This window comes from Trachurus trachurus (genome assembly GCF_905171665.1).
Source record: "Trachurus trachurus genome assembly, chromosome: 4".
NCBI lineage: Eukaryota > Metazoa > Chordata > Actinopteri > Carangiformes > Carangidae > Trachurus > Trachurus trachurus.
In genome coordinates, this window is record NC_139898.1 from 3,905,782 (window position 1) to 3,921,656 (window position 15,875).

The following is a 15,875-nucleotide window of genomic DNA, read 5'->3' on the forward strand; positions in this document are numbered from 1 at the left end:
ATTACCAGGAAAAGTGTCTATTGCGTTGCTATTTTATAAAATTCTCAAATATGTCAAATGACTTGGACTTCCCTCTCTAACCCCCGTTTATCTTTTACTAACCAACTGGGTCAGTATTCCTCCACACAGACAGGCTCTGCCACGCGCTGTATCACTCCGCCTCTTCCATACGCCGCTGATCCAAACAGCTGATAGCTGTTGCCAGATTGGCTGTTTTTTCCCGTTACATATTAAGGCCTGTTTACAGTGTGTTGTAGCTGGTTTTTGCCCGGAAGGCTTTATAGAAATCACAGTACGTTCAGTTCACGTTCACCCAAAATATGAGCAAATTCATGAACGATCGTTCATTGAACGCGTTCAGGCACAACACTGCCTACATACACACACACACACACACACAGCCAGCAACTGGTCTGTCAGGTGTGGGGGTGTAAAGTGGACGTCTCTCTGTGTGTACACATTTCACAGACACTCCACAGGAATGTTGGTCTAACCTGCTGGAGATACAGTCACACACTGAAAACATCCTGGTTCCAGAGATGCTGAGTGTGTTGTGGGGAACAGTGATGTGTGTGTCTGGAACAATCCTGTGGTGGTATTTGTTAAAAGCCACATTATTGGTGCTACTGGCTGTTTGTGGCTGGACAAATCTATTTTATGACAAACTGTAATTACAGTAAAGATTTCAGAGAACTATTTCAGTATGTCCCACAGGGTGACCCTGAAATATTAATGATGGAAATCAAAGTGAAATGGACTTTGCACTTTAATTCTATGTTGGCCAGAAATCTGCTGATTAAAGCCAAAAACTTGAGAAATTCCAATAGGGGCTTTTTCCAAACTAAACTTTGGAGATTTAGATTTTTTTTTTTTACATCATAGTCAGACTTGGAAGGAACATGTGTCTCAGCCAGGTGATCTGATCACCAGTGGACACACACAAGATACATTCAGATGAACAAAGCCTGATTTCACTGTAGTGCTGTGTGCAACACAATGACTCACACAGATACACACAAGCACATCGACAACTGACCTGTGTATCGATTGGATAAAACACAATGCACACACCTGTTTATTTGGAGATGAAGTAGGGAGGTGAGACCAATCAAAGGTCCAGTGTGTAAAATGGGGGTAAAACTGTGATATCTAGCGTTCAGATTCTAGATTGCACCCCTCCCATCTGCAAACTGATGGTGGCCTCAGAGGACAAAAAAACTTGCGAGAAGCACTCTCTGGCTGGCTGGATTTTCCATTCGGGCTGCCGTACAAACATGGCGGCGCAAGATGGCAACACTCTCTAAGCAAGAGTAGCCTATATGTATATATAAAAGAAGAATTATAAGGCTATGAAAACCAAAAATCTTTTATTTTATAGCGATTTTACACTTATACAAATATATTCATGGGTAGTATATTTAGATTTTGCCAATTATTACACACTGGACCTTTGAAGCAGGTGTGATCAGACTCACTTGGAGCTGCCCATTTGTGATTGGATCATTAAAGATGCATATCAACTCAGGTGATGGAGTGATTGTTGTGAATCACTCCTGACAGAGTTTGGACAGAGTGTGAGGTTTCCTCTCAGGAGGGAAGTTGTCACGGCAGCCATCATGTCTGGAAGCGTCTACTCTCCGACGCAGCTCAAAGTTACTGAAATCGATGTGTTCTCTGGAGAAGTGTTTGCAAAAACAGGTGGGTGTATCAAAAAAAAACTATGACTGTATACTCTCTCTCCTCCAGCACTGTTGATATGCTCTGCTGCTCCCTCTCGCACAATCTCTCACACACACACACACACACACAGTGTCACAGTGTCTCTGGGGGACTGTGGGCAGCATGCCCTTCAGCAGCTGCTGGCCACTGAACCGAGATATTCCCCATAACGCCGGGAGTGGAGAGGGAGGAGGGGAGGCAAACAGGAACCAGTGTCTCTCTCTCTCCTACAGCACCTGGGGGGACACGTCTTCAGAGGACCTGCAGAGACTGTCCCGTCTCCAGCCGGTGGGACAGCACTGAGATTAGCAGTTAGCTTTGAGTCTTAATCAATTCCTTGCAAGAGGTAGCACTGCTGCAGCTACTCATAGAGCTGTGTGCCAGTTATAAACACACACACACACACACACAACGTGCACAGAATAAAGTTGTTAAAGGCTGAGAGATTTACTTTAGAACAGCTGTGGTTATTTTACATTTGGCCTCTGCTCATTTTGCTGGTTTTAAAGTGGGCGGGCCTTAGTTAGAAAAAGGTGATAATGCATAGTTCTGCACCAATCACGATTAGGTTCACTTTAGACAATCTGTTAGCTGTTCAATCAAATCTGATTATCCACATTCACACAGTCTCTATTATGAATAAATAACAATAATGGTCACTTCAGAGAGCTGTCCAACAAAATGACACTCTGTTGTGTGACTCGTTCTCATCTAATTTACTGTCTTAACAGGTTTATGTCTTGTGTTTATTACAAAATCTACAAAATGTATTGGTTTCTCATCTTATAACAGAAACTACAGGGGAACAATGACATGTTGATGTTCAAAATAGAGTTTCAACAGACTGAATCAGGACCTTCCTGGACCACAGTAGTTTAACAATGACCGACAGTTTCATGCTTGTGAGAGCATCCAAAAACAGATAGAAACCCCTGCCTGGGGTGGTTCACCTGGTAGAGTCTGAACCACATAGCCTTCCTTCATACTAACTGCAGGAACCATGGGTTTGAATCTGACATGTGGCCCTTAAAGGGATAGTTCACCCAAAATTCAAATTTCACTCATTACCTACTCACCCTCATGTCGACTAAGAGCTGTGAGAATTTTCAGAGTCCTCTGTCCCTTCTCTGAGTTAAGCCCCGACATGAGAAATTGTTCCGCCAGTCAGTGCAAATCACGCGAGATTTGCACTGACACAGGAAGAGCAGTGAACCGAGACACTGGGAGCTTCCGCTACAAACAAGCTTGAAATATAGACTTATTTAATTTTTTTCGGAACAATTTCTCATGTCGGGGCTTCAATACAAGAGGGACATTACAGACGAGCAGTATGGAGGTATTTGGATGTTTTTTGGTGTGTCTTTTTGGACGAATACTGCTGCGCGGACCCCCGTAACTCAGAGAAGGAACGGAGGACTGAAAATTCTTACAGCTCTTAGTCGACATGAGGTTGAGTAGATAATGAGTGAAATTTTAATTTTGGGTGAACTTTTAATGAAGGTAAAAATGTAGCATAGCCACAGTAATAATCCTGCTTAGTTCCTCTTTAAGAACAAAGACTATTTTGACTCTTGAACCTCGGCCTCAGAGTGAACCCATAGTGCTGTGACGTTGATGCCGGTGTGTGCTCCATCGCCTCTCTCTCCTGTTTGCCTCGCTACGGCTGCATGAATACTTTACTTGAGGGTCTTTTTTTTAAAAGAGCTTTCCACCATGTGTTCTTTTTTAATATTGTTGACTGAGCTGGACTAATTGAATCGTTCTGATTTCAGTCCCCGAGGGAGCAGCTGCTCGGTGAGTTCGGTCCTTCACTCTTGTGTGACGTGATGTGGTGACGGGACTGACAAAAAGGGGGGCCGGACGAGGTGTCGCGCACGTGCGTCTCGTGTATGTGTGTGTGTGTGTGTGTACGTACATGTGTGTCTTCAGACGGGGGCTGACGGAGAGAGAGAGACATGTGGGCCTGCCCTCTGCTAGATTAATGTTTCCCATCTTCTTCTCCTCCATCTCAGGCACCACCTCCCTCCACCCTGCACGACCTTCCCTCCTCCAAGAGAGGCCATCCATCCATTTGTTCACCCATACATCCATCCGCCCATCTGGCTGACGGATGCACAGGAGGGGAATGAGACTGTCAAGATCCCTGAACCTCAGCAGAGACACACTCTCTCTCTCTCACTCCTTCCCTTGCCATTAGGAGCGGTTGAAGGACTGATGTAAGGACAGCACATCTCTATAGTTAATATTAATGTGCAGAGACAGAGGACAAGGTCTCCCTGCAGAGAGTTTTACTCTGACATGTGCTCACTGATTCTCCACATATCCCTCCAACTATTTTTTAGTCCCTTCCTTTCATCCTCCCTCCATCTCCTTTTCACTCCCTTGTTTCCTCTTACCTTCTACTCTCCTCTCCACCTCTGGTTCTGTCTCTTTTCCCCTCTGTGCACAGTTTGAAGCATTAACAAGGAGAATGAGACGGAGAGGAATGAGGGTTATAAAAAGAGGGATGAAGGACCGGACTCATGAGGGATGAGTTTGGCTGCGTGCAATATGGCTGCCATGTGGGAGGCGACCGGTTACTATGTCCTGCCTGTCTAATACCCCTCACTGTTGAGTTACTGCTGGGTGCGCACAGGCACGCACGCACACACACACACACACACACACACACACACACACACACACACACACACACACACACACACACACACACACACACACGCGCACAGTGTCACTGACATCTCGCTCCTATCGAGGTGTAAATCTGGGGCTTACCACGTCGGCCCCTTAAAGCCAGGTTGCCGAGAGACCGGCATCGCGTCTAAACCGGGCTGCGTTCACAATCAAGTCTATTGACAGCCAGGCGTAACAGAGCCAAACAAACAGACACAGACACACAAACAGCAGATGTTAATGCTGTATTACATTTTACGACTACGCCTATTTTCCTCCAGCTGCTGCAATAAATAAAAAAAAGTTTTGTGGACACTCGGAGCTAAGCACATTAAAGCAAGATTTCTTTAAAAGTTTCTAGGATTTAATGGGGCTCTGATTTTTACATTATTCCCACCAAAAGGAGGTAAAATGGCCTGTTTAGTGAGGTCATCCTCCCTCCACCCGGAGCCCAGAGTACCACGGGGGGAATGCAGGCATTATATTTCTTGTTCAAGGATGAAGTGACAGGTATGGGCAGTTGGGAGACTGAACCTCAATAATACCTGTCAGAGGATCCTTGAGTAAGAAATTAAAAAAAAAAAAAAATCACTACGCTCTACTGGTTCCTTTCCCCCTGGGCTGTTAAGTATCACTCTGCAACAGCATTTAACAACTGAATTCACGGTTGGACTGTCCACTAAGGTGTCTCCGTGTGACTGGTCCTGTGGCTGTAAATCTCGCTGTTGTCAATATGTCTCACCATCAGGCAAACTGAGACAAACCTCTGCACAATTATTGCTCCTTTTAAGAAACAGAGAGAGAGAGCGAGAGAGAGAGAGAGAGAAAAAAAAAAACTCTACCAGGCATGGGTGCAGATCCCTGGGGGGATGGGGAGGACATGTCCCCCCCAATAAAAATACACCAAATTATTCAAAATTGAACAAATGTATTTTCAGACTTCACATTCTTCACATTTTAGATTCACATCTAAAAAGAAATGATTGAAATGGTGGAACATAAGGTTTGACAAAAATATTTCTGACTCCACATCCCATCTCTGGTCTCCTCTTCTATGATGCAAATGAATGGGTGACGCTGATGACATCAGCAGGCTTTTAAGAAAACGACCTCCTCAATCTTAGGTCTTCGTATTTTGATATTCATCCATATCAATTAATCATGTATAAAGTAGTTTCATACACTGGAAGAAAATGAAGATGGTGAGAAGAATTGGGGATCTGGGAGGGTTGGAGGGAGGGGAAAGATAAGAACGTGAGTAGATATTACATGTCCAAGACCCTTAAAGCAGAAGTAAGCGGAATGTTTGTGTTAATATAAGTCTTAAATAGTTCTATCTTCCGACAGCAATCACTTATATAGAGTGTTTGGTCTGAAACACGGGTCTGTCAGTCACTCTGCTCTGCTGTAAGCCGAGGAGAAAACTTTCCTTGTATCCTACAACCTTTATCCAATGAGGAGAGAGAACGGCATAAAGGGGCGGTCCTCTCTGTGTGTGCAGCCAAGGGATGCGCGTGAATGTGGTGACGTAGGGACGAGGGCGGGGACTGCTAACTCCATCGGCTGACAGGAAGTTAGCCAAAACCACCGGATCGCTTACTTCTGCTTTAAAATTATGATTTACTAATATAACAGCAGTGATACGCGCTGTTGGCTGTTTAGAACAAATAGACAAGAAAGGTAAGCACAATAAATGATTCCCTGTGCAGTACTTTTTGAATGATATGGTGAGCCTCTACGGAGTTGTGATTTATGGATATGGGCAAAAAAAATAAAAATCACTTGTGTGCCCCCCCCCAATCCTGACATGGGATCTGCACCCTGCTACCAGGGGCGGTGATACTGTAGCAGGGTCTGAATAGATTCAGTTGGTCAAGCAGAAAAAACAGCCATGGAAGATGGAAAGTGCATAATCCAGGAGCATAATATGGAACCAGTGTTGTGGTTGTTTGCAGCGAGGCAAACAATGGGACGGCCATGTTCTCTCATCTACTGAGGCCTTGTTCTCAGGGTTTCAATTAGGGCCTCCTGATTTCCCCAGGGGCCCCTCCCTCTCATAGAGATGCCTCATTAACAGAGGAAACACACTCACACACACGTGCACACACGCAAACACTCACAAAAGGCAGAAATTTTCCATTGAGGCACGTACATACACACACACACACACACACACACTTGCTTCTGAGCTTACCCCTGACTTCTCATCAAAGATCTTGATCCCTCCAAAGGAGACGGTCAGAAACACCTTCTGTTTGTGTTCTCCTTTAGACCGTGCTGCTGCAGCTATACCCTGAAGACAAGAAGACACACACACACATACACACAGATATAGATTAACACATTAGAAGCAGGACAGGAGCATATGCACGGTGTAATGCCAAGGTATCTCCATATGGAGGTTCTCATGGGGCCACCTATTCACCTCATCTAGCAAACTCTTCTCTCATTCGATTATGTCTTTGAACTCGTCAGTAACTGTCGATGCGAATCTCTCTACTGAGTTATAAGCATCACATTTACTACCACTTTAGATGATAAAAGCTACAGTAGCCTCCAGTCTCATGAGACATGCTTCAATGGTAGATTCAGCTTATTTTGTCTAGCCGTGACCTGGATGACCGAGAGGCTACCTTCATTATCAGACCACTGGTAAGAAATGTTCAACATTATTTGGAAAAATAGCCTCTTTGTGTTTTTGATTGCTAGAACCATCAAAGGATATTGAGTAGTGAAAAACAAATAACTCCACGTCCAGTATGAAGCAAGAACTGCTGGGCTGTGTGTGAGACTGATCATTAGTCAGTGAATCAGCTGCAGTAGATTCAGATCAGTGATCTCAGTGCAGAGAAGCAGCAGGAGCTGTGGCACAGAGGCTGAGTGAGGTGGACGGTGTCAGCACAAAAACCTCTTAGAGCCATTTCAAGACATTCCCACAAAAAACACATTGGTTTCGGTGAACACATTTTATTTTGAAAATGTTCACAGCTTTATTTTGTACTAAAACAGCACTATCCTTTAGATCAGGGGTACTCAAATACATTTTTCGAAGGGCCAGAATTTTTCTTAACAGACACCTTGGGGGCCGCACATTCAAATAGGCCTAGATTGAAATTAAATTCACCTTTTTCGTCTAATAATTTAAATATTTTTATTTTACTTGTAAGCACATACTTTTTATTTATACACTTCATGGTGTTTTGTATGATATAAAATGAAAAATCTTGACATTATCATATCATCATTTACATATCATGCTGGAGCTTTACACTGCTGACTTGTATCCTCAGACATGCCCTGTGATTTTCAGCTTAAATATGAAAGGAGGCTGACCATCACAGGACATGTCTGACTCTGTTCTGAGGATACAAGTCATTGGTCCTGAAATGTGTTTCTCTTCTATAATACACATTCTACATCTCGGAGCGACGTCTTTCCACACACGGGCCTCCTTCACCTTTCAAACGAGGCAGAGCTCAGTGGGAAACAGTAGGAGACACAGGCCGATGGAACCGGGACACAACAGCGGGGGAGAAGCAGGTCGTGCAGCTGTGCGCCGCTGACGTGCACGAAAAAACAATTGCGTCTCATCAAATGCGCGCGGCTACGGCTTTTGAGTTGTGAGCGTGCATGACGCGCGGCTACATTGAATGGGTTTGAGCGCGCGCAAAAGTCGCTTCATCTGAACGGCCCCACATGCATGATGCACACACAGTTGAACCAAGACGGGGGTGAAAATCACCCATGGTCTCTGCAGACAGGCAGGGAAAACCCTGCAGTCCAGCCCGCCCCCCAAACACTCGCGCATGGTGATTTGGGTTCGTCAGCGTTTCTGTATCCCAGTGCAGCGCCTCACAGGCACACACAAACGCTCAGCACGTGTTTCCCTGTCCCAGCGCATTGACTTACAGGCGCACGGAGCCCGAGAAATACAGTATGTAATATATAAACTAGTAGAACTCAGTCGCGGGTCTGATTGGAAGGTTCGGCGGGCCGGATGCGGCCCGCGGGCCGCCTATTGAGTACCGCTGCTTTAGATGTACGGTTAGGGATCCACTGTATTACTACGCAGATCAGCTGTTTTAGTCAGACAGAGTTTATTTTCCAAAATAAAAGTCTGTTGGACGGGAGGTAAAGCAGTGAAATTATTCAAAATAAAGCTTACACTTCTCTGGCAGGGACATCCCAGTCCACTGCAGCTCATCACTCTGGATCTACTGCAGGTAACACACTGACTACAGATCAGCACCTCAGATAAACCTATGTCGAGTAACTTCAAACTATCACTTTAAAGGGATAGTTCAATATTTTGGCAAATTGGCCCATTGCCATAATCCCTATAGTTTTAGGAGTAGGTTCGTTACCTTTAATTGTCGGTGCAAGTTGTTTTTAGAACAGTGGAGCAGAGCCGCAAGCTGCGGCTCATGGAATTTTTTGGTTTCCCTCATCAAACTCATCAAATACACAATCCAACAACTCCACAACACTCTGGTGGACAAGTTGTGACCTGCACATTCACCACGCTATGTGATAATAACATAACGTTACCAGACAGAGTTGTTGTCTAGGTAAATTCATGCAAAACCGCTGATGTGCGTTCCTGTTGGGGGCAGTTTTTCGGCAAGCAGTCTCTGCATTTGCCTCGAAAACAACTCAGTCTCGTAACGTTGCGTTATTATCTCATGGCGTGGTGAATGTGCGTGGTGAATGTGTGGATTATGGCAATGGGCCAATTTGCCAAAAGTGTTGAACTATCCCTTTAATGTCAAAGCTTTGACTGTTGAAAAGCATTATGTGAATTACAGGTAACCAGTAACAAAAAAGGTGTATACAGCAAAAAAGTTCATTTGCAGCATTTCATGATATAACAGATATACTGAGTGAATGTAAAGTTGGAATTTCTCCTGAGCGCACACCCCACCTCCACTTGCATAGGTGAGCCACAAAAGAAGAAGGAAAAGAGGAAGAAGAAGAAAAGACAGGGGGAGAGATCAGAGATGTGAAGGAGCCGGGGCAGGAGAGGGAGGAGCAGTGTGAGAGAAGAGGTGGAGAGATCAGAGAAAAAGAGTTGATGGATTTCCTGTCTGAATAAATGAGGAGGAGGGAGACTGTTTGATCAATGAGCTGTCTGTCCTCTGCTCACCCCTCTGGGCCTGGGCTGGATGGAGTTTTCACTACACATAAACAAACCATAAATGTAATTCCCTCAATTTGAATACATCCTGCTGCAGTATCTGGACCTCATGTGTTACAGGACAATTAATAATGAATAAGACGCTCTTCATACAGTGTGTGTTTTCAAACTCTTGTTGCATACATTTACAGAAAAAAGAAGATCTGGTCTTTGTGTTTTGACTGTTTAGGGACGTTTTCTGCAGAGACATTATTTATACATGTGTTTTCCATATACAAGCTACAGTAAAGACCTTCACAAAACACGTTCATTAGTATGAATTAATAAAAACCATGCCCTATTTCTCCTCATCTTTATCCTTCCTCATCTCTCTCACCTATCGTCCAAACGATTCCCTGCCTTATATCCCCTCTCTCCTCTGCTAACTGCCCCATCTGTCTACCTCTCTCTCTAATTGTTCCTGTCCTTGCAAATGAGACATTTACCCCCCATCTCCTTCTCATCCATATGGCTAAGCCCCTCACTTCCTCCTGCACTGATCACCGTCGCCCCTGTAAATGATCACGCTCTCTTTTTTGTATCCGTTTGCTTCCGCTCCTCCGCCCTGTCAGCTGCCAACTATATTTGCATGCACACATACTGTACACACAGTGATGCCGTGATGTACGAAACATGTATTTTTTAAACTTGGACTTAAAGGGATAGTTCACCCAAAATTGAAATCTCATTATCTACTCACCCTCATGTGGACTAAGGGCTGGGAGAAGTTTCAGAGTCCTCCATGGCTTCTCTGAGTTACAGGGGGTCTCGGCGTAGCAGTGCATGTCCATATAACGGTTGCAAATGGATACCAACTGTCTTCGTAACAAAAAGACACACCAAAAAAACATCCAAATACCTCCATGCTGCTCGTATGTAATGTCCGTCTTCTATTGAAGCCCCAAAATGCGAAATTGTCCCGAAAAAAATTAAATAAGTCTATATTTCAAGTTTGTTTATAGCGGAAGCTCCTCTTCCCGGTTCGTCAAATTTGGACGAACCAGGGTCTGTTCTCTTCCCAGTTCGTCCAAATTTGACGAACCGGGAAGAGGAGCTTCCAGAAGCTTCCGCTACAAAACAAGCTTGAAATATAGACTTTTTTTTTTTTCTCGGGACAATTTCGCACTTCGGGGCTTCAATACAAGACGGACATTACATACGAGCAGCATGGAGGTATTTGGATGTTTTTTGGTGTGTCTTTTTGTTATGAAGACAGTTGGTATCCATTTGCAACCGTTATATGGACATGCACTGCTACGCCGAGACCCCCTGTAACTCAGAGAAGCCACGGAGGACTCTGAAACTTCTCCCAGCCCTTAGTCCACATGAGGGTGAGTAGATAATGAGTGAAATTTCAATTTTGGGTGAACTATCCCTTTAAGAACCAGCAACTGTGTTTCCCACTGCTGTTCATAGAACTTAATGCAGCCGTAGGCAATTATGTTACATTATTTCTAGCTGTCGGAGTCGAGCAGATTGAGACGCTTCTAACATGCAAAGATGCATGTTAGCAGTGAGCCTTCAGCAGTGAATAACAGGAGCAAGTAAATTCTTAATTGTGGAGCCATCAGCAGAGAGAGAGACACAGAGAGAGAGATTTCCTTACCTTGAGCTTCATCATCGAGTCCTGGCAGAGTTTGTCTCCCCGGGCGGCAGTGACCTCGTCCAGGCCGATGAGCTTGGCCTTGTAGCGGACGCCATCGCCCTTAAAACGCCTGATGAGAGTTGCCTCGCTGCGATCCTGCCCTGCAGACACACACACACACACACACACACACACCCTGCAGTCAACAGTACATCTTCCAGTCAAGGTCCTCCATCTAGCTCAGACCAGGGCTATTACCTCAGGAACATCAATCACAGCAGGGACCACAGTAGACCTGAACAGTAATCTTACAAAAAAATACAGGCCTGGCACAGGTCAGAGCTGCCACATCTTATTATGCAACTAAGTCAGATTGGAGCGGTGAACTGTGGCGTCATATGAACGACACTGCTCGATATATTCAGACACGTAAATCAATGAAAGTTGAGCAGGATTAGAGCTGAAACTGTGGCTGCTGGCCTTCCCTTCCCTTCCGATCCTCCTGCAAAACAATGGTGTGACATTTCTCTCTTATCTCCCCCCCGTCTCCCGCAGCAGCCCCCACTTCTCCTCTCCTCCTCACCCCCTTATTGTGTGGGAGATTGTTGGCATTGCGCGCATGTATTAACGAGCGCCGGCGATGGGGTGTGCGTGTGTTGACCTTGCACTCGTCCGGCGAGTCTCTGCGTGTTATCTTGTGAAGTGACTCTGGCGCTCCTCTTCACACTCAATACACAGCAGAGGGACAGAGTGGCTGAACCCGCTTCCTCTTTTGCCACTGTGCTCTCTCCATCTTTCCCTCATTCTCTTTCTCTGTCTGTGACCTGCAGTGCACCAGCGTTTCATCATCAAATACTGTACAGAGGGAAAAAAAACCCTGCATCTGTGTGTGTGTGTGTGTCTTTGTACTGTGTGAAAGACTGCAAGAACAATACTGGGAGAGGAGAAGCATAATGATAATGCAGCATATTCAGATAATATATTGAGGCATTAGTTCTGTACTCTATAACAGCATGACTCTTGGAAGGTCGTAGTCTGAGTGATGGAGAGGTCCCACTCCTCCTCTCCTCTTTCGTTCACACTCCCTCCATTCACACTGGATCCCTACAGCACTGCAGCAGAAGCCCTTTAACCACAGACGAGAGCTTTTGTGCTACGTGACGCTATTGAATCATCTCCGTCCGACAGTAATCTCTCACCTCCCTCTGCTCTCTGCCGGCCCACGTGAGCGTGCACTAGGGCTGTCAGTTTTTCGAAAAATGAGGTTCGAACGATTATTGAATGACCCGTAATTCGTTCGGATATATTCGAATATTACCCCCCCCCCCCCCCCCCCCCCCCCCGGGGCGCCGCGCCGCGCCGCGCCGCCGCAGCACACACAGTCGCGGTGTTTTATTTTGAAAATTGACCGGATACTCTCTTTGTCTCGTTTGACTTCCTGCCCAGCTTGACGCGATTGCTCGCGGCTCTCACACAAAATAGACCAGACGCTGCACGGCGCGAGCCGGCCGCGGAGGTGCACGCCGCGACACCACACCAGCGGTTAATATGGGCACAGAAAGTAAACTGGCTCCGCTTCTCGGCTGCTCGCGGCCCTTCCGCGTCCGGTGACGTTCCGCGGCGCTATGCAGGCACCGGGCACTGCAGCCAAAGACGGTAAATAGAGTATCTTTGCTGCAGCCTGCATATCGAGCAGGTCATTAATGCTCGAATACGAACTTTCCCCCCGACATTCGAACGAATATTCGAATGTCGAATAAAAAGTGACAGCCCTAGCGTGCACATGTTAACTTTGCATTTGCATCACCTGCGTTAAAATATTTTTCCACTGGATTCTAGAGGTTGGATGGTTTTTAAGGATGTTTAAAGGGATAGTTCGACATTTTGGCAAATTGGCCCATTGCCATAATCCCTATAGTTTTAGGAGTAGGTTCATTACTTTTAATTGTCGGTGCAAGCTATTTTTAGAACGGCGGAGCAGAGCCGTGAGCTGCTCAGAGCTACACTACGGAGGCTCATGGGATTTCTTGGTTTCCCTCATCAAACCCATCAAATACACAAGCCAACAACTTCAAAACGCTCTGATGGACAAGTTGTGACCTGCACATTCACCACGCTATGAGATAATAACGGAACGTTACGAGACAGAGTTGTTTTCGAGGTAAAGGGTTAAACTGCCCCCGATGGGAATGTGTATCAGCAGTTTTGCATGAATTTACCTTGAAAACAACTCTGTCTTGTAACATTCCATTATTATTTCATTTTTGGAGTTGTTGGATTGTGTATTTGATGAGTTTGATGAGGGAAACCAAGAAATTCCATGAGCCTCCATAGCGTAGCTGTGAGCAGCTCACGGCTCTTCTCCGCCGTTCTAAAAACAGCTTGCACCGACAATTAAAGGTAACGAACCTACTCCTAAAACTATAGGGATTATGGCAATGGGCCAATTTGCCAAAATGTTGAACTATCCCTTTACTGTAAGGTTAAAAAGAGACAGAGTAAAAACAGGATCTTCAAGCTGTGTTGTGTTCACAGCTCCACACAGTGACAGCCTTAAATAATCAGTCGTAAGGCTGCTGGAGATCACGCGTGTGGATCCTCATTAATCGGGAAACCCTCGTCCCTAGTGAAGGAAGAAAACTCAATCTGTTTCCCATTGATAAAAAATAACACCTGCACACATACAGTACATATGCACAAACACACACAAATGTACTGTGGATGAGCTTGTTCCTCTGAGTAACTGAGCAGACACACACTCAGTCAGAGTCCTACTTGGAGTAAATCATTACTGTCTGCGTCAAAGTCTTCAGAGACCAAAGAGCTGAGGAACATCTGTCCTTATTCGGAGCGGGTGAGAGGGAGCAGCGGCGCTGCGCTCTCTATTGTGTCACGTCTCAGTCGGGCTGAGATGAGAGTAAGTGATTAAACCACAGGAGGATTGTTCTGTTCATCACACACACAATTGAAGATATTTAAATGTTCCCTTCATTAAACTTAAAACAGTCCTGTGAAATTGAAGCGCGCGTGTGTAGAGAAGTGCACACTGCAGCAGTCAACAGCTACGATGACCCCCCCCACACACACACACACACGCACACATCTCAACACCACATCTCTTCCGAATGCATCAATCACATAAAATGTGTCACTGCTGCTGCTCATACTCATATTTCATTCACATGCAAGTAACAGCTGAGGGAATACACAGCTTTGAATCTGCATGTGGAAAACACACCACAAGACTTTAATGTAATATACTAGATCAACAGTGATGTAGAGCCAGTAACAGCACATACTGCACTAAAGGTTTCTTGTAAACAAAAGTTTGGTTTGCATTCAGAGTGACAGACAAGAAGTCGTCCGTCCTTATTCATAAACCATCAGCAAAGTGAGTGCGACTTGTTTCAATATTTTAAATCATGCATTGTTTACACCCTCGATGATCTGATGAAACCACTGACATGATGCAATTCCTATTACTTCCATGCCAATGTGTGTGTATATCCTACTAGTTTTCTCCACGGGGTATCTTAAAGGATAATTTCCGTTTTTTACAACCTGGACCTTATTTCTAGCATAAAATAAGATCATTTTACTCACCCAGAAACTTTGGTGTCATTTGGAGTTGTTTTGACGAAATTAGCCCCAGTGGAGCGGCGTGTATATCCGTATAATGCGAGAACACGGGGCACCCAATGCAGCCTCTAAATATCACATTATCCGCTGCAAAACTCGTTCATTTCGCCAATATTTTGTTATGATACACTAGTGCTATTCCCCTCCGAGCCCGTGGTGGCATGTTATCAACATGCTGCGCCTGTAGGTTGACTACTAACCTCCGACCTGGATGATGTCATCTCCGACCGCTGCCCGGCGCGGCTAACTTGCTACGGCTAATGCTATGGTTCGTTTCTGCGTGTTTCTGACTTGTCAGAACAAAATGGGCAGCTGGATGAAGTTCAGCTTCCACAGGCTTCCTCTCCTCAACCTGGACTCACTAAAGCTCCGGCTAGTTGAGATAAAAATGGACCCGAATGCCGAAGCAGAATGATTATTATCAGAATGAGCCGGGCAGCGGTTGGAGATGCACTAGTGTATCATAACAAAATATTGGCGAAATGAACGAGTTTTGCGGCGGATAATGTGATATTTAGAGGCTGCATTGGGTGCCCCGTGCTCTCGCATTATACGGATACGCGGCGCTCCACTGGGGCTAATTTCGTCAAAACGACTCCAAATGACACCAAAGTTTCTGGGTGAGTAAAATGATTGTATTTTATGCTAGAAATAAGGTCCAGGTTGTAAAAAACGGAAATTATCCTTTAATGTTCAGCATATATGTGGACAAAAAACTAAACTAAACAAAAAAGCTCCATGCCCTGCTTAGAGTTCACACAGTCTCAAAATGAGCAAAAGGCAAGAGAGAGAAACCGGAAGATACTGAAGGTGCTTTCACACAGGCATCGTTAAAGTTTCAGTTCTCAGAATTTCATTTCTACAATCGGGAGTCATGTAAATATGTAAAAGTATATGTGTTGTATTTCTTAATATTGCAATAAATATTGCAGAAAAAAATAATACGCCAATGTTAGTTTTTTCTAATATCATGCAGCCCTAGTCCAGGTGACATGGCAAGGAGCAATGACTGTCTTGTTGTGACATCACAAAGTTACAGGAGTCCTGACAGTCGGTTTTAAGGCTCAGTTTCTGAATACAGGCTGG

General features: G+C 45.0%; 1 protein-coding gene across 1 annotated transcript in view; it reads right to left on the minus strand.

The window, feature by feature from the left end:
• dab1a (DAB adaptor protein 1a) overlaps nt 1-15,875 on the minus strand; it is a gene marked incomplete at its 3' end in the record, with an annotated part of 69,409 nt that overhangs the window by 33,659 nt on the left and 19,875 nt on the right. Inside the window, exons 2-3 of the mRNA XM_083969598.1 lie at nt 11,172-11,311; nt 6,587-6,685 (exon numbers count right to left, since the gene is read on the minus strand). Of these exons, the coding sequence (XP_083825724.1) occupies nt 6,587-6,685; nt 11,172-11,311 (239 nt within the window). The remainder of the gene's footprint in view (nt 1-6,586; nt 6,686-11,171; nt 11,312-15,875) is intronic.